The sequence below is a fragment of the Suricata suricatta genome, chromosome 2 (assembly GCF_006229205.1).
Source record: "Suricata suricatta isolate VVHF042 chromosome 2, meerkat_22Aug2017_6uvM2_HiC, whole genome shotgun sequence".
Taxonomy (NCBI): domain Eukaryota; kingdom Metazoa; phylum Chordata; class Mammalia; order Carnivora; family Herpestidae; genus Suricata; species Suricata suricatta.
This window is the reverse complement of record NC_043701.1, coordinates 36,657,499-36,681,263: the sequence shown is the minus strand read 5'-3', so window position 1 is coordinate 36,681,263 and position 23,765 is coordinate 36,657,499. Positions and strand designations below refer to the sequence as shown.

General features: G+C 40.5%; 1 protein-coding gene and 1 pseudogene across 3 annotated transcripts in view; one reads left to right on the top strand and one right to left on the bottom strand.

The window, feature by feature from the left end:
* The window catches only part of DOCK4 (dedicator of cytokinesis 4), a 417,061-nt gene that overhangs the window by 198,987 nt on the left and 194,309 nt on the right, over positions 1-23,765 (bottom strand). For all 3 annotated transcript variants that reach the window (XM_029924788.1, XM_029924790.1, XM_029924789.1), the window contains exons 6-8: positions 19,196-19,344; positions 11,450-11,534; positions 4,187-4,338 (exon numbers count right to left, since the gene is read on the bottom strand). In XM_029924788.1, coding sequence (XP_029780648.1) covers positions 4,187-4,338; positions 11,450-11,534; positions 19,196-19,344 — 386 coding nt within the window. The remainder of the gene's footprint in view (positions 1-4,186; positions 4,339-11,449; positions 11,535-19,195; positions 19,345-23,765) is intronic.
* On the top strand, positions 16,670-17,183 carry LOC115280146 (annotated as a pseudogene).

Below are 23,765 nucleotides of genomic sequence, written 5' to 3'. Positions count from 1 at the left end.
TGTAGACTGGGGAAATGACAAACTTTCAACCAGAGAGATATACTCCAAAACCATTTCAGTCATATAAAACTTGATTTACCAAACTCTCTCTTTTTTTTTCTAATGGTGTTTTAAAGGGATAAATCATGTCAAGATTGTAGAAAACTCAAAGAAACAGGAGTATGTCCTATTAGAGCTGAGTCTAATGTAGCTTTATCTGCAGGGACTCCGGGTCAGTGCTGTCACACAGATAACTGAGGAAGGGAAACTGGAACAGAAGTACAGGGTCGGTGTATGTTAGCAAGATGGTGTCAGAAGTGGACAAAATCTTTATAAATACTTAGAGCAAGAGTTGTATGCCACATGCATCAGAGGCCTAACATTCTGGGGCCCCTTCAGGCAAAATTAATGGGCTTCCTCGAAGTTAATGGTCAACTTCAGTGACAACTTAAGTTTTTTGTTGGAAGATGTACCCTTCAGTTTTGAGGAGATACCATGTGTGTCACTGTCCCACGGAGTGAACTAGAAGGGGACAATTTTCACCTGTTGTCTCCTTTTGCATCTGACATCTCCGAGCACCGCTATGACATGTATCACTGGCACACGGTACGAACCAATACTACTTTGCTTTTCTTTGAGTATTTTGAGGACTCAACTCAGAAAACCAATTTCTGAAGCACAGAGTATTTGTGAGGCCCTATGCCTAGTTCTAGTTTTATTATTATCAGTAATTTGTAACAACCTATTATTAAGACTATCGGTCTCTGGAGTTCTAACTCTGGCCAGTAAAATCCTACTCAACTACAGAAATGTGCAGGTAAATCCTGAAGCCCTTGAGGAGGCATGTGGCCGACAGCAGGCCGGCTGGTAGTTCGGCTTTGCCTCCTGCCGAGTCTTTAAGCTTAGGCCAGTTACCTAGCCTGTCTGTGCCTTGATTCGCTCACTTATAAAAATCAGTGCTGGAATATTTTTAAAGCATCTAGAATGAAGTTTGGAAAATGATTAGTGTTCAATAAATGTTGGCTGTTTGCTTCTTGGAGGAGGAAAGTTAAAAAAAAAAAAGTCCCAACCAGTTGTTTGGCTTGTGGGACGAATAAACATCTACCTCCCCTCCTCACACCTCTCCAGGCTTTGCACATACCCGTCCCTCTACTTACACCTGGACAAGGTAACTTCCTGTGATTAATGGTCAGGATAATGCTGTAAGATTATCCTTAAAGTGTGTTTATTTTTTTGTAAATTACAGCATTAATGATCTTCTTTAACAACAAAATTATTCACTTAAACATACCATCTTTTGTCTATGGGTTTTCATTGTTTGGACTGGACTTTGAACTCATAAAAAGAAAAAAAAATCAAATGATCCAGTTTCCTCAACAGGGAAATTACAAAAATATCTAAGAGGGAGAGAGAGAGGAAAACAGAAGGTTAAATGAAACTTGCGAAACTTAACCAGCTACAATATATGGGTTTTATATGGTTCTTATACAATATGACCTCCTCATGTGGAATTTGTAAAACTGTATTTATGAGTCAATATGCGAACACTGAACGCTGGCTGGACATGGATATCTGATAAGAGAATATTAATTTCTTATTAATTTCTTTAGAGTTCCCCTTCTTACGGCTCTACCCCAAAATATTTACATATAAAAATAAAAGGGTGTTGGGGATTTGCCTCCAAGTAATCTGGGGGCAAGGAAGAGGACCAGAAAGACCGGGCCGGAGCCAACTACTCTTGAAGCTGAAGGCAAGTACACGCACACAACGCTATTCTACTGTTTCACATGTTTGAAATTTTCTAAGGAAAAAAAAAAACTTTAAAAGAGATGCAAGTGGATTTTAAAATACCCATATATCCCATACTGCATCCACTGCTGGGCCTAAGAAGAAACACAAGGATGTCTCACAATCATATCTTACCTTTATGACACCTTCTCCTGAGAAGATGTGAATACTTTACAGTCATTAGCTATGCTGGGAGCAATGAAGGAAGCCAGATCTTTCCCCAGTTTCAAGATGAAGGAAAAGACAGAGGTGAGTGAAGGGGTCAGAAAAGCAGCAGTAAACTGTGAAGACCACAGTCAGGTCCAGTCTTCAGATATGTGCATCCTAAGCTCTTGTCAAAAGTTAATGGTGACATTGCCCTGTGCCATCAGTGGAACGGAAGCTACTTACAGCAAGGTTTTATAAACTCAAAATAACACTCACTGTGCTGCCCAAGGCCTCAGAAAGCCAAGAAAATAAATCTGAGACTGTCTCAACACCTACTGAGCATATATTTTCATTCATACTCATTTCTCTGCTGATCATCTTTGTCGTGATTATGAGTTTGGGAGGGAGTTAGCCAAACTCAGTAAGTAGAAGCAATGAAGAAGGACTTAGACTTGATTTCTTCCAGGGTCATTGCCTATCAAGTGGTTTACTACCGGAGTGTGTGTGACAGCAGAAAGGGAAGGGGAAGAGGAAGAACAGGCAGAGGAGAAAAAGGAGGCAGGCACACATGGCAGCCCAACTGCCTCAAAGAGTAGGACAAAGGTCCAGCTCCTGGTCTGAAGCTGGGGATGGCAAAAACATGTTTTGGGGACCCTGCACCCAGGTTATTTTCCTACCTTCACCAATAAATAGGACTAAAACAAGGGGAATTCTGTCAATCAAAAACTAAACGAATGTTTTAGAAAATTCCAAAATGTTTATAACACAACAAAACCAAGAGGCCAGATAATATTAATCTTAAACTAATGCCCTCCTATCGTAATGTAATGTGAACATTAGTGGCAAAGGAGAATCTGTAGTCCTCGAAACGTTAGCATAATAGGCATGAGCAAGAGTGACCTCTTTCCTCCCTTTTACATTCTCATAGTTTGTTAACTATTGTAGAGACAACATATTGCACAATGTTATGAGGAATTTGTTAAAGTACCTGGAAAAACTAAGCTCTCTAAGACAGACTTCAATATGTTAGCAAGTATTATCTCTAAATAATCTTTCCTATTTCTAAAGCAAGTGCTAAGCTGTAACTTGGATCTCTTTTTCAAGCTTTTTTCTTCCCTTTTTAGTACTGCTGGTTTATGAAGGGGGAAAGGTTTTCTAATTTACTGATTCGTTTCCTCCAAAGTATGTAAAGCAGATTTTGAAACTATTATCATAGTTATGTACACATCTCATAATCTATGTCCTTGCTACCCCAAAATACTATCTTTAAATTGTATGGATATAGTCCTCTGTCTAGAATAGAAAAGTCCTCTTACTAGTAGGTAATGATTAACATATAAAATAGTTCACTGAAGATTTTATGGTTAGAAATGCACTAAAACTAAACTTCACACATATTTCCTAAAAAATATATATATTTTTTTAATCAGGAAAACACACTCCAGAATTACTGAGTGTTTATAAAACAATATATGTGGCTCAGAGTTACTTAAAACTGTCAGCATTTATTTAGTAAGCATCACATTTTAAAACATGGTAAAGATGGGTCATTATGTATGATTTGTGTGATATAATTTAAATTCTAAATTAAATTTTTTAATGTAAAAGATGGTGTGCATTGTGTTCAGTTTTAAGACAAATCTAAAAGATTTCAAATCACAAAAAAGTCTCAACAAGAATTGAGGCTTTTGAAGAACAACCAAAACATTCACTACAGGTTTTTTCTAAATATTGAAAACTTGACCTAAGAGAAGACTCTGAGAACTTAGAAAGAAAAAAGTACATGAAACCGTTTACCATTTCACAGCTCTAAAACTCTAATGGGAAGGCTTCCAAGTATTTACTTCTTTCTCAATATTACCTGATGTAGACAGGATAAGAATAATGTAATTGTCTAGAGAAAATTTCAAAAATACAACTAGATGATCCTGATAATAAACAAAGTTAAGATTACGCCTTCCTTGCATTATCAGTACCAAATAACTCAAATAACAGACCTGTTACGAATCCCATATTTCCATTTAGTAAGAATTATCATAGTTGTAGAGCCTTTTTGAGTTTTTCAAAGAACTTCTATATACATCACCCCAATTAACTTTCATGGGAACCTCCAGAGGGTAGGCAGCTCAGAAATTCACACAGTTCTACAAATGAGAAAATTGTGGTTGACAGAGTTAAAGTACGCAAGGTCATATATCCCAAAGCTTGCCAGTTACAAATACTCAGTGTGCCAACATTACAACATTCAAGGCATGTTTTCATGTGCCGTTACCTGATTGGCCGATTCTCTTTACTGTCAAACAGTGAGAAAATGACCTCAAGCTCCTCTCCCAGGTTGGAACACATGAGGCTCTTCATCTGCACAAAGAGGTGGTGATTGCTGGCCTGTACTGGGGTATCTTTCTTCCGATGTCGGTGCTCCATCTGAAGGACAGCCCCCAACAAGAACATGATCAGCATGGACTGAAGAAAACAATGTGATCCAAAAACTAGATAGCTATGGTATGATTATGATGTCCTGTGCTATCATTGTTTTTCCTGTGGGTTTGGCATCTAGTTGGATATTATATTCTAACTTTTCTTCCAATTTCTAAAGATACCATGAAGTTTCTAGACCATTAAGGAATCTGGCTTTAATAAGTTGGTTTTTATCATTAATGTTAAAAGGATACCAACTTGGGGCTCCTGGGTGGGTAAGTGGGTTAAACGTCCGACTATGCTCAGGTCATGATCTTACGGATCATGGGTTCAAGCTCTGCATTGGGCTCTGGGCTGACGTTGTGGGACCTGCTTGGGATTCTCTTTCTCCCCTCTCTCCCTCTCTCTTCCTCTACCCCACTTGTATTTTCTTGCTCTCTCAAAATAGATAAGCTTAAAAAAGAAAAAGGACACCAACTTCCTGAGTAGATTAGGCAGTATGAAGTTCAAAAGATTCTACTGTTCCCTTTTACAGTATATATATTATACTGTTCTCCCAAGGTGAGAACAAGTTATTGGTCACCATTAAAAACCAGACTAGGGGCACCTGGGTGGCTCAGTCAGTGAAGCATCTGACTTCTGCTCAGGTGGTGATCTTGCGGTCTGAGTTGGAGCCCAGCTTCAGGCTCTGTGCTGACAGCTCAGAGCCTGGAGCCTGCTTCAGATTCTGTCTCCCTTTCTCTCTACCCCTCCCCCACTCACAGTCACCTGCTCTCGCTCTCGTTCTCTCTCTCATACACACACACACAAATAAACAAATGTTTAAAACATTTTTTAAAACCAAAATAAATCTGGTTATTTCCTTATGATAGTTGAACAATGAAGCTATCATTTCATATCTGTCATAATTAAAAGTCCTTTTAAAGAATACTAAATTGCAAAATTGTGGCAGTTCTTGAGACCTGCTGTGACAAGTGATATTGAACAACTAGAGCAAGATGTTTCTCACTTGCAGCGGGGCTATCAGGAGGCAGATCGGGCAAGTCATTGAGATGTCTAAGGGGAGGAATGGCATCCATATCCATCTCATTTCTGCACTCAGTATGGCTGCACAGGCTACACTTGGGAGGCGGGATCAGAAGTGGGAAGTAATACAAAATAGAGGAGGAAAGGATTCATCCATGGTTTCAGGAGTGGAGAGAACACAGGGGTGATCTTTCAGGCAACACATATTTGTTAAGTGTCTATTATATGCCAAGCACTGGGAACACACTGAGGAGGAAAACCAGACATGGCCCCAACCTTCACACACCTTATCTACCAGGGGAAGCAGACATCAGTAAAATCATCCCACATACAGATGGAAAACCCACACTGTGATGAATGGAAGGGAAGAACCAGATTATCATGGGCATCTATAAGGAAGCACTTTGCCTTTGTGTCTGGGCAGTCAGAGCAGGCGCCCTGAGCCAGTGACACTTTGGCCAAGAGCTAAAGAGTGAGCAGGAGTGGTGAACCATCTAGGACAGTGCTTTTCAGACTAGGTAGAGAAAACACCAGCTTGTTCTTCCCCCAATCCGCTATAAACAGGTATTTTCTGTTTCTAAATCTTTACTCACCATCTTTGTATTTGGACCAACTACAAACAGTTCATGGTCCAGCTAGTTGTGGGACTGCCCTTGAGGGGCACTGATTCAAGGGAAGAGCACAGGGGAAACATGTACAAAGGCCTGTGTATTCACAGAACAGGTGCTAAGAATGTAGAGGATTTTTGCCTTCCTAACAAAGATTTACTAATGACCGCCTCTTCTGGGTCACGTGACAATTAAAAAACTAGCTCAGGAATTAACTTCATAGTAATGGAGTAATATCCTTTGCTTATGGTTAAGGCACATAACCCTGTTTGCACATTAGCTATCCGTTTATGTTTCTTAGTACAACAAGTGTTGGCTGACCAACATTTGAAAGGAAAATAATGCCACCTAAATTTACAGTTGTAAATTTAACAGTGAAATTACCATAATTTTTTCATGCTTTTGTCTTTAATTTGAACTATTCAAAAAGTTAAGAGTTAAAAAATGCAATTAACCAAATGCATCTGTAATCACTGTATACTCGACAGGTACCACGGACGTCTCTCTGTGAACATGAAGTTAAGTACACTGTCTTGTAAGTGCACCTCAGCATTGTGTTGTGTGTTAGTCATAATTGCTAGAAAAAGCTTCCTGCAGAGAAATACTCTGTCATGAAAAAGAAAAAGCATATTTCTTTCTTGTTTTCTGAGAACGCTGCTCCATATTGCTCTTCCAAAATTCTTTTTCACCAGAGCAAAAGAAGCATCATACATTCACAGAGCTACATCTCTTTAACACACAGAGAACCTTTTTATTTTCTGAAACTGCTAACTTATCTACTGATATACTTAAAAGTTCAGGGTAATGTAGCGCAAAGAACTATGAACAAATGAATGACTGCCAAGGACGGGAGTGGGAAAAACAGGTATATAAACCTTATATAAATAAAGGACCTCAAGGAGATGTCTCGTCTTCAAATACTACAAAGTTCCTGGCCTCAGTCCGGACATTCACTAAAAACTAAGCCTTGGAGGGTAGAGGTGGGTGGGTGTTAAGCTCCTTTACTCATGCAAGGAATTCAATATATCTAGATCAGTGGTTCTCAACCTTCGCTGCACTTTAGAATCACCAAGAGAGCTTTTAAAAAATACTTATGCCTAGGACCTATCCCAGAACAATTAAATTAGAATTTCTAGGGGATGGGGGGCCAGACAGTGATAGTTTTAAAAGCTCCCCGGGTGACTCTAATGTGCAATGAGGGCTGAGAACTATTGATTGAAATCATATGCTAAAACATGCAAATCACAGCTGACTGAAAGATGCATTGCTGCATCTTCTGTATGGTTACCGCCTTGCAACCTTGGATCTCTGCATGCATGCCTGCCTGCTTCCACCCTGATATGCGCATGTGACATAAGTCCTCACAAATGGCACTGACGTCTCCACTCCAGGTCTGGAACAGATTTGGAGTTATGTGGGTTATGATTATTTATCTCTTGGTAACTCATTACTATGGAGAAATGCTAAAAATATTACAAAAGCAAAATTGAAAAGGCATGTTCACATGTCAAGGGCTAAATCTGGCAGTTGTAACAAACAGACAAAAATCCATCTCTGAAATAATTTATGGTTAAAAGGCACCTATCAATTACTCTAAATGTGCTTACAGTTTAACTAGATCTTTGGTGAGGAAAGAGATTCATTCCAAAGATTTATTGAAGGTATGCAAATTTTGCATCCTAAATATAATTTGCTGGGTAAACTGTCCATACCAGAGTTTTTCAACTTCAGCACTACTGATAGTTTGGGCAGGATATTTGTGTGCTGGGAGGTGGTCTTGGGCTTTGTAGGATGTTTAGCAGCTTTCTCTGACCTCTCCCCACCCCCACTCCATACCAACTCCAATTGTGACAACCAAAAATGTCTCCAGACAATGACAAATGTACCCTGTTCTTTCTCTCTGAGAACCACTGGTCTACTTACTAAGGATCACAAATCAAGCAGCTAACATGATCTTATAAAACAAGAAAGGTTCATAAAAAGATACTCTGCAATGCACAGATAACTAGAGAATCTAGTTACGGTTCTCTTTATTTATAGAAGTATTGAGATCTGGCCTTTGGCAGAAAACCCAGTGTTCCAAGTGGACATATGTTAACACTGTGAGGTTTAGCACATGTTAACTGCTTAGAAGAACATAATCAGGTGAGAAAGATCTGCTAATGGGGCAATCAGAAACCTAAAGCAAGACTTTTCCCCCTAATGAGACAGTAGGGATTTAGTAAGGTGCAAACACTTGTGTTTCAAATAGAACATGGAGAAGATGTATTTAAAAGTGGAACAAACAACCTCTCTGCATGCCATGGCTCTTGGTCCCTAAGTGACAACTAACACCAAGATGAAGATGACCACAACAGCCACAACAACAACAACAACAACAAGGGTTTGGTGGTGGTGCTTGCGAACTCTTCCTGGTGAGGTCAATACAGTCACTCACTCTAAGTTGCCCAGAAAAAAAGACCAGTGCTATGGAGAATCTGAGTATTGCTATTGTCAGAAAATAAACAGAACCCTGAAGCTGCCTTGAAGATAACCTGTCCTTCAGAAGCTTATAATAATTTGGGTTTTTCCTGGGCCACTGTCTTGGCTTTAGACACAGTAAAATACAACCACTACTGGGGGAAATTAAATTTTCATGTAAAATCACAAATGAAGAGTCTGGGCTAGGCTTTGAGCTATTAAAAATGAAAAACACCCTTGAATGGCAGTCACTGCACATCAGCAGTAGTCTCTTCCACCAGTGGCAGTCATTGCTAATCGATCACAGCCCAGGTAAGACTCCAGTGTCTTATTACCATAGCATTTCTGGCAGCCACCACTAACAAATTAGAATGTTGAAAGAGAAGTCAATTTGACATTCCGTATAAGATATAAAATGAAAAGAACAAAGATACAATCACACACACACACACACACACACACACACACACACACATACACAGAATCAAACTAGAAAAAATAAACTGTATTTGTGTCAGATATTGTTAGTTGCTTATCAAATATTTGACATTCCTAGCTAAATGTGATATGACTACTATGTTTTGGCCAATGAAAGGGAACTGCAAATGTTGTATACAATTTCCAGCAAAGTTCCCTTAAAGTCCTTGAACTGAGGAGAACCTTCCTCTTTCCTACTGCTGGGGAGTGGACATAATGGCTACAGCTCTTGCAACTATATTACATTGAAGTATCCTTGATGATGGAAGCCAAGTACTGTATACCAGAAAAGTAAGGGCCGGTATCACTTCTAACACCATGAAAGCACACACAAGCCCAGAACATCCTGCCTCTTGGCTTGCATACTGTGAGAAAGAAAGAAATTTGTATTAGTCGATGCTTCTATTATTTATTTCAGTGGACACAGCCAGATCTAGTCTTAACATTTAAATAGAAGGTATCAATTATTCTTGCCACCTTGCCTAATAAGGATGAAATACAGGTGAGCAAGGCATGAAAATCAACTGAATGCTTAGGAGCTCTGGAAACATTAGCTGTCAAGGAAAGGTATTTTACATGCACTTATTTAATCTTCATAACGAATATGGTAAGAATTATTTCCTTACTTAATAGATGAAGAAATTGAAGCTTTGAGAGACTAAGCAATAAGCTCAAGGCCACAGATCTGGTAAAAGGAAGAGATAAAATTCACATCTAGTTTTTTGGACCTGTACCCATGGTCTTTTCATAATCCTACAACAACCTCAAAAACAATGTGAGTGATAGCGTATTAGGCACAAAACGCTGTACAATATTCGTAACAGAGGGAGTATAAGCCGTGCCCACTCTGAAGAAGCTTCAAATGAGGGAGGGTAAAAAAACAGAAGTGAAATGCCAATGTGATGCTTAATGAGTTAAATAAAATAACTACAATAAAGGTGTCTCATGAGAAGATGTGACTGGTAAATCAATTATACAGATTTTATTTGCTATACAAGCTAAGAATTAGCAAAAATTTTGACGTGGAATACTCTTTTTTCCTTCCTCCTTGACTTTAAAAGGTCAAGGTATACCACCTTTGGCACAAGGGCGTGCCACGTGAAACTGCACTCCCAAGCAGCTCAAAGTGAGCAAAATTACCTACCAAAAAAAGAACTAATTCCAATGGACATAACAACGTGTAGGTAATCCGAACAGCTCCGCGACTAAGGAAAAGAAGTGGTAGAAGACTTGCTTCCCACAATGAGATATAAGCCCTGATGGGCTACTGATGATTTTCCCCCACATTTTTCAGATACAGATAATCTCAGGTCAAGAATATCCGAACATTCTATGAAGAATATTGTAAGCTTGGGAAGCTACCCAAAAGAGGCAGGAGCTCCCAAAATGTACTCCTTCTTTGAGTATTATAGTAAGATGTGTGGGGCTTTGGCCTTTGAAAGGCTTTCCCAAACACCCTTTTCTTTTATTTGGGGTTTTAAAAGAGCTTTGTTAATATTGAGAGATTAGGTAATTTTTATACAGATATTAAGAATAAAAGGCTAGGAAAAAAAAGAATAAAAGTGCTAGGGTGGCTCAGTTGGTTGGGCGTCTGATTCTTGATTTCAGCTCAAGTCACAATCTCATGGTTCATGGGTTCGAGCCCCAAAATAGATTCCATGTTGATGGTGTGGAGTCTGCTTGAGGTTCTCTCTCCCTCCCTCTCACTCTCTCTCTCTTTCCCTCTCTCCCCTCTATCTCTCTCTTTCAAAATATGTAAACATTTTAAAGGTGCATACAATGCTCTATGTATAAATGGTCTACATATAAATGAATCAATGCTCTATGTATAAATGAATAAAATAATCCCCACTCTCTCTCAAAATAAATAAACATTTTAAAAAAAATACAAGGCTAAATACAAAGCAGATTGGACTGGATTTGGAGACTCTAAATGCCAAGTAAATAAGTGAACCTTAACCTACCATGTAATTAATGAAAAAACTCAAGTCACAGGTGATTCATTGGTGGGCAATATGATCAAATATGTTAGGATTATTAACAGACTGCAGCACTTAAGATGAATTGGGATCTAGGAAGGGCAGGGGTGACACCAGCATTTGGAGACAATGGAGGAGACACTTTCCATGGTCTTTGTACATAGTGGTAATGGGGGCACGGAGTGGGGTAACATGTTGGGGATCAATAATTGGATGTCATTAGTCATGGACTATTGTGAAACACAAAAGATAAATACGTGTGACTCAGGCATTTCACTAGATTAACAAAAGCTACAAAGATGTGAAAAAGAACTTAGAACTTCTTCAGACTTACTTCCTAGTATTTAAATGCTGAGAGCTCAGTAGAGCACATCATATGATTCTGAAACAGGTAATGTGTCTTAGTTTTTTAACTTGGGGCATGGTCACCTCAGCTCTCAATTCTGTTTACTTGCTCCAAATTAAACATGGAACATCCTGTTCTTACAAAATCAACCAAGTACGAAGAGTGCCATGGAAACCACAAAATTGGCAGTGAGGCCGTGAGCCAAGGTTTCCTGTACCTACCAGCCGGTAGAGCTCTGTAATGCTGATGTCCTCTGGATCCACCATGGCATACTCCTTCCTCGGCACCAGGTCCAGTCCCAGTTGTCTAGAAAACACATTGCAAAAGTTGAGGGGAAAGTCATTTCTACAGAATATACTAAAAATCATCATCTTTTACTGTATCACCCTGAAATTAGATTGTTGCCCACCACGCTTCTTTCACTCCTACTTTTTACCTTGTATTAACTTATTACCGCAGTGGGAGTATCTAGCCTAAGTATGTTGGTCCCTGGGCATAACTTGAAAACACAAGATGACAAAGGCAGGTAAATTAGGGGAATGGGCTGGCACCAGAGGCCTTGACGCAGTGTGGTGGGGAGCCATGAGCACCCCACAAACTATCACCATATAAAACGCTCCACCTTGGAGAAGATGACAACAAGACATAATTTTGTTCTAAAAATCAGAGCTGAGAAAGGGGAGGTTGGTCTTTAGGACTATACCTGGCACTAAAATACCTAGTACATTTCTAATGTGGATCTCTGGCAACATGTATGCAGTCCTCAGTCATAGAGAGTTCGGGGGTCAGTCATTTAGAGAAACTCAGGAAAGGCAGGGGACAGGAATTAAGGCAACATAATTTTAGGCCTGGGGCAGCGAAATGGTTTCATCTCTTGTGTCAGGTGACTGCCATGTGGTCAGAAGTGCTGAGAAGTATTCTAAGGTTATACGTCCAGCCTTAATGGGACCAAGGATGGTGACTGATTTGTGATGTCCTACCAAGGAGAGAGGAAAAGAAGTGTAACTGCCCATTTCCTTCTGGTGACCTCAGTTAACATACTCGTCCCCAGGGTGCCCACTTTACTACACTGATATCAACGTTGTATCATTCTATTCCTCTACTTAACCAACCACAATCATCCCAAAGGTGCTGGGATGGCTTTGTAATGCCCTCTAGATCAAGGCCAAGATACTGTGTCTCCCCCAGACTCCCATCCATTACCCCATTCCAGGTCTCATGTGTAACTCTCTGAGATTAATCTGATCTCTGTCCCTTTTACACTATTATTCTTTTTTTTTATGTTTTTTATTTATTTTTGAGAAACAGAGAGAGAGAGCACAAGCAGGGGAAAGTCAGAGAGAGAGAGGGAGACACAGAATCTGAAGCAGGCTCCAGGCTCTGAGCTGTCAGCACAGAGCCTGAGGTGGGGCTGGAACCCACAAACCATGAGATCCTGACCTGAGCAGAAGTCAGACGTTTAACTGACTGAGCCACCCAGGCGACCCTACACTATTATTCTAACATGGAAGTCTTCTGCCATGGCTCTTCCAGTTTTAAATCCACAGCTCCTCACTTGTGGGTTAAAGAAGAAAAAAGAAAATTCCTGAAATTCTTTCTGTACCTTCCCCCAAAAATCATTGGATTTCATGAGTAGAATTTATTAGTTCGGCACTTACTTCAGATCAGGCAGTGACCCAGCTACTCTGAGGGACAGTTGTTCTTAAGATAACACATCTGTGATCTTCTCAATGGAAGCAGTTGTCTTAGACATGAAAAACAGTTTCTGAATTCTTTTCAATTATGTTTCTCTTTGAGAAACTTAAAAACCATATTTCCATTCTCTAATTTTTGTTGAACGTTCAAATCACAAATAGCACTATTATTGGTTCTTAAAATAACCGTGTCTCCCTGTTACAGATTGACCAGGTCCTCCCACAATATTTTCGTAGAAGCCCAATACAACCAACCCCATGATGACTATATTTGGAGACAGGGACTATAAGGAGGTAATACGTGTTCCATGATGGCCTAAGATCCTAATCTAATAGGACTGGTGTTCTCATAAGTGGAATAAACCCCGGAGATTTCTTTCTCTCTTTGTAGGCACAGAGAATAGGTCATGTGAGGACATGTTAAAAAGGCAGCTGCCTGCAAGCCGGCAAGAGAGCCCTCACCAGAAGCTGAATTTGCTGCCACCTTGAACATGGATGTCTAGCCTCCAGAACTGTGAGGAAATGAATGTGGTTTTTTTTTTAAATTTTTTAATGTTTTATTTATTTATTTATTTATTTATTTATTTATTTTTTGAGAGAGAGAGAGAGAGACAGCGTGAGCAGGGGAGGATCAGAGAGAGGGAGACACAGAATCTGAAGACAGGCTCCAGGCTCTGAGCTAGCTGTCAGCACAGAGTCAGATGTGGGGCTTGAACCCATGAACTGCGAGATCATGACCTGAGCCGAAGCCTGATGCTCAACTGACTGAGCCACTGAGGCGCCCCACGAATGTGTTGTTTAAGCCACGCAGTCTATGGGATTTTGTTATGGCGGCCCTAGCAGACTAAGACATCCCCCTTGGTCACCTCACCAGCAGTTCTAATAGGATCTGTTTCCCATTCTCTACCCCCTCCCAAGACAGAACCCTACACTACAATGTTAAGGCGTCATTTGACACAAGGTCAGTATTGCTGAGGAAAGATTATCTAGCAAAGGAAAGAGGATATATGACTACATATGAGTCATGTCATCTACCTTACCCACAACTCCTTCTATGAGAAACTGTCCCACCCATACTCTTTGCTGGGAGGGTGCATAAGTGCTGAGCTGTCTAGTCATCTGACTATCTCCCCTTCCCGAGCAACAGCTGACTGGCCCACACATAGGCACCTGACCTGCTAATGAATAATCCATGGACTGGCCAGTAGTTGGTATAAAATGCTCCGTCTAAATAGGAATAAGAGATACTGGATTTCAATGAGATTCCTTCTTTGAGTATTTGGACCTAGAAATTCAGAGCCATGTGGCAAGAGGAAGAAAAGATACATAAGGGCAGCTGGTCTACACCACTAGAGAATGAATAAAGACCAACTTGCACTGCACAGGTTCCAGAGCACGTGTGAGGTCTAGAATCCTTCTGAGGGTGAAGTCCCGGAGGCCTGTAACCTGCAAGTCTCCGTCTCTCATAAGGCTCTGAATGTTCAACTTCTGGCTTCCTGGACTCCTAGCTGTGTGAAGAGAGTTTTATCTCATTCTATTTTGTTTCGTTAATTCCTAGGTATATCCTTAGGATAATTCTCCCAATGTTCGGTTTTCTTAGCTCACAGAACAGGATCAGGGCAGCGCTTTATTTATTTAAAAAATTTTTTTTGTTGTTTTTTATTTATTTTTGAGAGACAGAGAGAGACAGCGCGAACAGGGGAGGGTCAGAGAGAGAGGGAGACACAGAATCTGAAGCAGGCTCCCGGCTCTGAACTAGCTGTCACAGCACAGAGCCTGACGCGGGGCTTGAACCCAGGAACTGAGAGATCATGACCTGAGCCGAAGTCAGATGCTCATCCGACTGAGCCACCCAGGCACCCCCAGGGTAGCGCTTTAAAACCACTAAGAAGCAGGTGCCTGGGTGGCTCAGCTGGTTGAGTGTCTGACTTAGCTCAGGTCATGATCTCACAGTTCTTGGATTCGAGCCCCGTTTTGGTGTTTGCAGTGACAGCATGGAATCTGCTTCGAATTCTCTGTCTACCTGTCTCTCCGCCCCTCCCCTAACTCATGCTTGCTCACTCACTCTCTCTCTCTCTCTCTCTCAAAAATAAAATATTAAACATTAAAATATTATTAAATATTTTTAAAAAATAAGAAAAAATGAGGCAAAGAGGAAAGGGAGAAAATGGAAAGAGATCTCTTAGAATACAGGAAGCCAGAGTGGGGAGGGGAAGGTCAAGTTCTATATCAATGCAGTCATTAAACTGCTCCTGGACATCAGGAAAGAAGAATGAACGGATTCTCCCTCCAGTATGATCTTAGCAGGAAAGTCAAAGGACAACCCAGGATGGTATGGGGAACAAAAACAGGCACCATTATTTTAGCTCTGTTTGATGCCTCCAGGTGAGAACACTTCTTTTCATGGCCCTGTTAGGGAATAAAACTGCTATCTCCCCCACCTCTTCCTCCCAAGCATCCCACATCACAAGGGCTTCCCTTTACCACTCTTCAGCAGTGGGATATATAACCTGAGATCGAACATTCTTTTTTGTTTTTCCTAAAAGGAGAGAGAAGTTTATTGAGTACAATGCAAGGAAGTGGCAGGCAGGTGAGCAAAGGAGAGGCTGTCCACCAAGATTGAACATTCTTATGTTCATCCAGAGATCTACATGCTGACATACAATTTTGCAGGACAATGTGACCAAGTTTAATATTCAATAGAGTTATCTGAATTTGCTTTCCATTTGGCACTATTCAATAAGAAAACTATTTTATACTTATAAGAATAAGGCAAATGCACAATCTGTGTGCTGGAAGTTGTTTTAAATAAGTGGTCAAAGAAAACAAAATGAGGCCTCAGAAAATTCATGAATTTGAGGATGAGCTATATAAATTATACTGCTCATTTTCATACATCAATGTTTTACCAACTTACCATAAATTAGCTACAGAACTGCCCAAAGTACAAGATAGAACTTAACGTGAGTCAAAACTGAGTCATGATTCAGTCATAATTAATGTTTTTCCCTCTGTCATCATCTTCCTTCCTAAAACTGAAAAAGTATCATCTTCTTGCCTGCTCTGTATTTCTAAGTTATTTTTGATAAGATATTTCATCCAACTTTCTTCCTATTTACAAACTAGTCTTTAAGCGTGGATCAGCATAATGACTAAGAGCCAATATAATTCAGTGACAACTCAAAGTTTTTTCAAAGTAAAAAGAAACACATGATAGACAGCATGGGTCATTTTCCATCAGCCATTAGACTGACCCTGCCAGGGCTGCCTTATCTCACAACGCAAGACCGAAGGCCCAGTGTAAATGGCTGCCAAGCTTTTTCCCTCAGGACATAGTGTCTGTTTGGAATCATGTTGCCCTGGAGCTAAAAGGTCCTTGGACCTGCTCTAGTTCAACCTACATCTTCCATGGGTGACGAAAGGGCTCAATAGTTTGCCTCATGTCTTAAAAAAGCAGTGTTCCTAGTTCAGTGTCTTACTGCCATTCCACACTTAGGGTTGTTTATTCCTCACAGGAATGGATCTCATAGAGATAAATAAATTAGAGCTTCCATACTGGTCATCTGTAAAAGGATGAATGGCACATCTTGTTCAGCAAAATAACAGAAGGACTCTCGGTGAGAATGAGGTTTAAAATGTGTTAGTAGAAGCCACTGCTCTTCCTCTTCCCGTAAGCGGCCTGAGGTGATCTCTGAAAGTGGTTTGCTATTCACTTGACCCAGAAAACCCAACAAAATCATGCAAATCAAGAGGTTCAAATCTTCGGGTTCACTTTGAGAATACCCGTGAAACTGCCCAGGCCATCAAGGGTATGCATATCCGAAAAGCCACCAAGTATCTTAAAGATGTCACTCTGCAGAAGCAACGTGTGCCGTTCTGACGCTACAACGGTGGAGTTGGTAGGTGTGCCCAGGCCAAACAGTGGGGCTGGACACCAGGTCGGTGGCCCAAAAAGAGTGCTGAATTTTTACGGCACATGCTTAAAAATGCAGAGAGTAATGCTGAATGTAAGGGTTTAGATGTAGATTCGCTGGTCATTGAGCACATCCAGGTGAACAAAGCCCCCAAAATGCAGCGTAGCACTTACAGGGTTCATGGTCCGATTAACCCATACATGAGCTCTCCCTGCCACATTGAGATGATCCTCTCGCTGAAAAAGAGCAGATTGTTCCTAAACCAGAAGAGGAAGTTGCACAGAAGAAAAAGATATCCCAGAAGAAACTGAAGAAACAAAAACTTATGGCCTGGGAGTAAATTCTGCAAAAATATATGCAAATAAAAGTAAAAACAGAAAAAATAAAATAAAATAAACTAAAATGTGTTAGTATGTCCATGTGTTCATATCTGCAGCAGGTCACATTTTGGCAGAATCAAAAGTGATTTCTGAGGGGTGCCTGGGTGGCTCAGTCAGTTGAGTGTCTGACTCCTGATTTCAGTTTCAGATCATGATCCCAAGATCGTGGGATCAAGCCCCAAGTTGGGCTCTGCACAGACTGCACAGAGCATGCTTAGGATTCTCTCTCTGTCCCTTCCCTACTTATCCATGTGTGCTTTCTCTCAAAATAAATAAACATTAAAAAAACAGATGTTGGCAAGGAGAAAGGGGAAAATTTTTGCACTGCTGGTGGGAATGCAAAGTGGTACAGCCACTCTGTAAAACAGTATGGAGATTCCTCAAACAATTAAAAATAGAACTATCCTATGACCCAGCAATTGCACTACTAGGTATTTATCCAAAGGATACAAAAATGCCAATTCGAAAGGGCACATGCACCCCAATGTTTATAGCAGCACTATCGACAATACCCAAATTATGGAAAGAGCCCAAATGTCCATCAACTGATGACTGGATAAAGATGTGGTATACATATACAATGGAATATTACTCAGCAATCAAAAAGAATGAAACCTTGCCATTTGAACAACATGGATGAAACTAGAATGTATTAGGCTAAGCAAAATAAGTCAGCCAAAGAAAGATAAATATCATGTGACTTCACTCATATGTGGAATTTAAGAAACAAAACAGAAGAATATAGGGGAAGGGAAGGGAAAATCAGATAAAAACAGAGGAAGGCAAACCATAAGAGACTCTTAAACACAGAGAACAAACTGAGGGTTCTTGGAGGGACGTTGGGTGGGGGGATGGGCTAAATGTGTGATGGGCATTAAGGAGGGTGCTTGTTGGGATGAGCACTGGGTGTGATATGTAAGCAATGAATCACTGAATTCTACTCCCGAAATCATTATTACACTATATGTTAACTAACTTGGTTTTAAATAAAATTTGAAAATTTAAAAAGTAAAAATTAAAAAAAAAATTTAAGTGGCTTCTGATAAAATAATTTCCTATGCTTAGAGAAAACAGTACACTAATTTCAAATCAGTTTTTCCAGATGCAGTAAGAGGCAAATTGATCTGTGGTCTATGTCCTGCCATTTTCTCCTTTTATGCCTGCTTTGTCTTTCATTCTATAGTCCTAAGAGCCTTTCAAGGTTCAAACAGCAAATGGGGACTTGGGGAAAGGAAAGGAAGACATGACCAAATATGACATTGTAACTTCTTTCAACAAGCCTAAGATCATAGTCAAAGCTTATTCTAATTTCTCACTCACATATTAACATTCATACTTAGTACAACATGAACCTTGATTAGAGCTTTAAGTGATGAGATTTACTACAGTGTTATTTTAGATTAGTCATTTATAGTTTTACTTAAAAGTAAATCTTGCTCTGCATTTTATGGAGTTCTCCCAAGCAGCTCCTCAGAGCGGCTAATATATACACACAGGCAGAATTAGGGCAATAATGAATGCCCCACTGGTACACCTGTTGTAAGACTTTTAATGGGAGCTGTTAGCATTAGTGTCTCCCTCCAGATTACTCTGGTGACATATTACCACAGTACAGAAGTGGTACATATTAAAAGCAAATACACATGCCAAACCCAAAGCCTATTTTTAAATAAGACCTATTTAGCAGAAGTCGTATCTGGCTGATCCCTGTAAACATTTCATATTCTGTGAGCACATGCGCACCATCTGACCTCACAGGGCACTAGAGAACAAACAACTTCCTGTCGCCCTCACCAGCCCTGGAGGATGCGGTGCTCGGCTCCACCAGTGACAGTATGCACTAAACACACAAAAGGAAGAAAGCTGGAAAAAGCCCCAAATGGTGTTTTCTGGAGATACTACCACGCAGTGGCTCACCCCATGTGGCATCTGTCATCAGAGACACCCCCACGCCCCGCCCCACGACGGACAGCACTCACTCATTGCCCCAGTCCAGGCGGGCGGTGATGTGGCGCTTCACATCCTTCATGCGGTCGTGGGTCAGATGGCCCACCAGCACCTGCCGCCGCAGATCCAGGATTTCATTCATGATGTGCCACAGCCGGTGGAAGAGATCGCCTTCATTCCTCTGGGAACGACACAAACGTGGAATCGGTGGTCAGTCCCCACAGTGAGTTGTGAGGTAGCCACAGAGGAAAGGGAAGGGTGAGTCCTGCTTACCTCCTCTGCGCTTGACAGATGCTCTGTCAACAGATACCTCTCCCCTCGGGCTGTCAATTATACTGGCCACTCCACACGCTTTCATCCAGGTTCACGGAGCTGCTCTCCTGCCCAAGAGTCCAACCTCACTTCTGAGATTCCCCAGCACAGACAGCACCCTCACTATGCCTCCATACCCGGAGGGTCTGCTACCCTGTCTCCTCTTCCACCTCCACCTCTCCTTCCCGTAGCTCTCTCCCAATTCTCGTCCTTCAAGGCTCTGCCTGGATTCTACTTCTGTCAGGAATCTTTTCTGATAACTCTTGCCTATGTCTCTTCCCTCTTCTCTGAACACTGGCTGCACCTAATTAAAGCCAATTCAGTGGATATACTGTTTTCTAATTATTTCTTGCATGTTGGTCTTCATGCTTTACTGTATTTCCCATCATAAGCTGAGTATCACAGAGGGCTCTCAGACTCATTCACTGCCACTGTCTGGTCACTATTCAGACCTCTAAAAAAAATGTTTTCTTTCTTGCTAAACATTCATGTAGATTCAAGGTATTGTCCCTTGAGAAATTTGCCAAGCAAGGCGGCTTAATGTAAGGAAGATGGGTTAATCTCTGAGCTTCAAATCCTGGTTTCGCTACTTACTAGTTTTACAGGATTTGCGAGTGTGTTCTGTCATCTGTGAAACAGACACAGCGCGATCTTCCTGTAAGGTTGTTTTATGGATTGGAGACAATGTTTGTGAAGAAAGCAGTGCAGCACAGTGACAAAGAGCACAGATTCAGGAGCCCAGCTCGTGAACCTGCCTTCCGACTCTGCCATTTACTGGCTGAAAAAACTTTGGCAATTAACCTCTTTGTGGTATTTTCTTATCTGTAGAATGGGTATCATAATAACCACCTGGGAGGGTCACTGTAAAGATTAGTGAGTTAATATACTACAACTGTGAGAACAACGCCTGGTTTAGAATAAATATCACATAAGTGTTGGCTGTTATTAAAAGTTACTGTGACGGGCTTGCTCCAGAATAAGCCTCTACAAACATGATGTCTTTACCAAGAGCTGCTCTAAATCTCTCACCCGTACACTTAGGGCAAAAACCATTTCTCAGTGTCTGCCCTTCATTTTTCTTAACCAGAAGCTATGCTTTTATTTTCTACTAAAATATTAGTAGAGGACATTAAAGTATTGAGATGATCTTATACCAGAAATGTCAAAGTTCTGGGTGATGGGTAGAGAGGCTCAGTCAGAACACATTTTTAAAATTTTATTTAAAAAACAAATCATGACATGTCTTCTGCCTTATCAATATTTAGTGACTTGAAGTGTTTTAATGTACTGTGCAGGGTAGACAAATGGGCTGGCGAAATACAAAGCATTCTCCACGGTGCTATCCCTACATAGCCCTCTGAGCTATGAGTAATCACGCTCACAACTCCGAGAGCACTCCAGTGAGCTTGCGCTTCTATTACTTCTCACTCTTTCCTCATGCTACACACTCGCATACAAGTCCTCACAGGGGCACTGGAGTGCAATCCTCTGGTAATTCACTGCCTCGTCTCTGTGTTCTCCGCCTGGTGTAAGCTCCCAACCACAGACACCGGGTCTGTCTTGGGCAGCCCCAGCAGTTGGAGAATGAATGGATAAATAACTTGATTTATAGGAGGTCATATTGTGGATCCTGAGAGGTGGATTCTGTCTGGGTCATGGGAAACAATAAGGCAGGATCAAGAAAAACTTGAGGAGGTCAGTGGTCGGAAGGAAGGGCCAACTAGAGTGAAAGAAATTACAGTAGGAAGATATAAAATAAGAGAAATCTTGTGCAGCAAAATGGAGAGCCAGTTCCCTCTTGAACAGACTTGCACACTGTCACGGGGTCATCTGTCCGGCTCCCACGGAAGGTGTTTTCCAGTTGTGCGGGGGGATGGGCTTGATTTTCTAGTGATGCTCCCTCTCGTACTTAAGTTTAAGAGAACGCTGAGATGAGAAGGAAGCTGGATCCTTCATAAAAATGAAAACCAGCTGGTCAGCTCTCCCTTTAGGAAAAGGGACATACCTCAACCCTGACCAGCAAATCTGCGCTCCTAATGTGTGAAAGCAGTATGTATCTGGTCTGACAGCTAGTCGTAAAATGATGATTCTTGAAAAACTGGCTTTTAAACACTGGACAGTTTTGAAGACCTATTTAGAAAGATGAAAAACACTCTTGACTGAACATTAAATGAAAAGGATAGGATAAAATTAATTAAACACTTGGAACAAAATAGTATCTAAGGGTTCTGCAATGCATCAGAAATGTGGCAAAACTGTATTTTATTGTTTTAGAGAATGGGGAGGTTTTCGTTTGCCTCAAAATGAAAAGAGCATAGGTTCTGGAGCAGTAGATCTATGTTTAGAGTCAAGTTTTACCACTTAGTGTGGGACTCTGAATAGGTTATCTCTGATAAGATTTGAGAATAAAAACAATCTGGCAGAGCCCCAGGGAAAAAAGATACAAAATACTGAGACAAAGGCCTGCACAGAGGTACTTACTAAAAGATGGCTGCTGTATTTCTCCTAAGGTTTTTGTGGTTATATAACTGATATTTCATTAAGTGATATTTGAAAGAACATTATTTAGGCTCTTACCAATGACATTAAAAAGAGCAACTAGCACAAGTATTTACCATGAGCCTTTAAGCTAAAATGTTGTACTTACATTAAGTCTATCTCATAAACTGCTTACAATTTACAAGATATTATTACCCTCATCAAACATCTTGCCGGGCACCTTAATACACACTGGAAAAGAACGTGGATGCTCAGGTACGATCAACCTGAACCAAAACACTGGCTTGAAACCTTCTTAGCAGGAAAAGAGAAACCAAAAGGTCCAACATAAATAGACCAGTCTGCCTCATTTTCAAGGTCAAAAGATCTGTTATCTCCAGGTGAAACTTCATATTTGTGCCTAAAGTAACTGACTACCATGCCAGTATCTGGGGGAACTTTTAAATAACTCTCTGTCTCCATTACTCAGGACATTAAAAGGTGGAAAGGTTATTCCTGGAGCTTACAACACAGAGATGTTCAAGCCAATCAAGCATGTCCCCAAAACAGAGACTCGCAACCTGAAAAGCAGGTAAAAATAGCTGGATAAGGCAGAATCAAGAGGAAATCAACTTTGTTCCCCACAAGCAGCCTCATAAAAGGGAAAGTGCTGGTGCTCTAGCTCAACAAATGGATGACACTTCCACAGCCATTATTTTTATGACTCTTATGTTCAGTATTTAAATGATGCAATGATTTGAACACTTCAAGCAGTTTCATTTCCATGTTAATATCATGTACAATGTTATTTTAAGTGAAATAACACTCGGATTTTATATTCTTTCTAATATATATATATATATATATAATTTTTTTTTTTTAAACCTGACACGGAGATCTGCATTTCCTTTGCAGCCTCTCAGCATAGAGCCCTTGAGTTCAGTTATCTTGACTTTGCATTTACCATATTCCAGCAAAGCTTAGACTGGCATTTCATCTAAGACTGTCCTGTGGATTTTTTTACTAGTGAGTCGTAAAGCCACCAGCTCCAGGAGGGCATGGTCAGAGAAATCCAACATCAAAAGGGGTTTTATTTTTAAGATTTCCTTGCTTCAGTGAAATATCCTATTGCATTTTATATGTAACAGACAATAAGACCTGTCATTTTGGGCCAGTGTCCTTCACTAATTTGGATTTTCTCTTTGACAAGCTGTTGCAAATCATTTTGTCAGGCTAAGTACACCTTTGTGTTTTGAATGCATCCCTTCAAATGATGAAGCTGTTCTATAAACGCCTTTGAAAATAAAAGGAGAAATAGCATTCATCTTTCTCAGAGATGTTCAGAGATTCAAAGTGAGGGCACTAGATTCACATGAGAATCCAGGCTCGACCATTTTCCAACTGCTTGGCCCAGAGCAAGTACTGTAGCTTGCTCTCTGCCTCATTTTCCTCATCCATAAGCTGGGAATGATCACGGTCACAATTTCCTTGAATGGGTGTATGGATTAAATGAGATACTGCATATAGAGTACTTCTAAAGACTTTGCAACACAATAAGCTCTCAATAGAGACAATCTGCTATAATAAGTAAATACGTACATAAAAACATAACCCCCAAACATAGACCCCCCCTTTTTAAAGAAACATTCCTTTCCCTTGTATATTTAGAATATCCTGTTTCATTCTGCCTAAGGAGTCTATCATTTTCAGTATACTTGAATTATTTACAGAAAATTAAAATAAAATGCCACCAATACTCCAACTGCACTGAAAAGGAATTTCTTTCCCTTTGGAGATTAAAAATACTCAGAA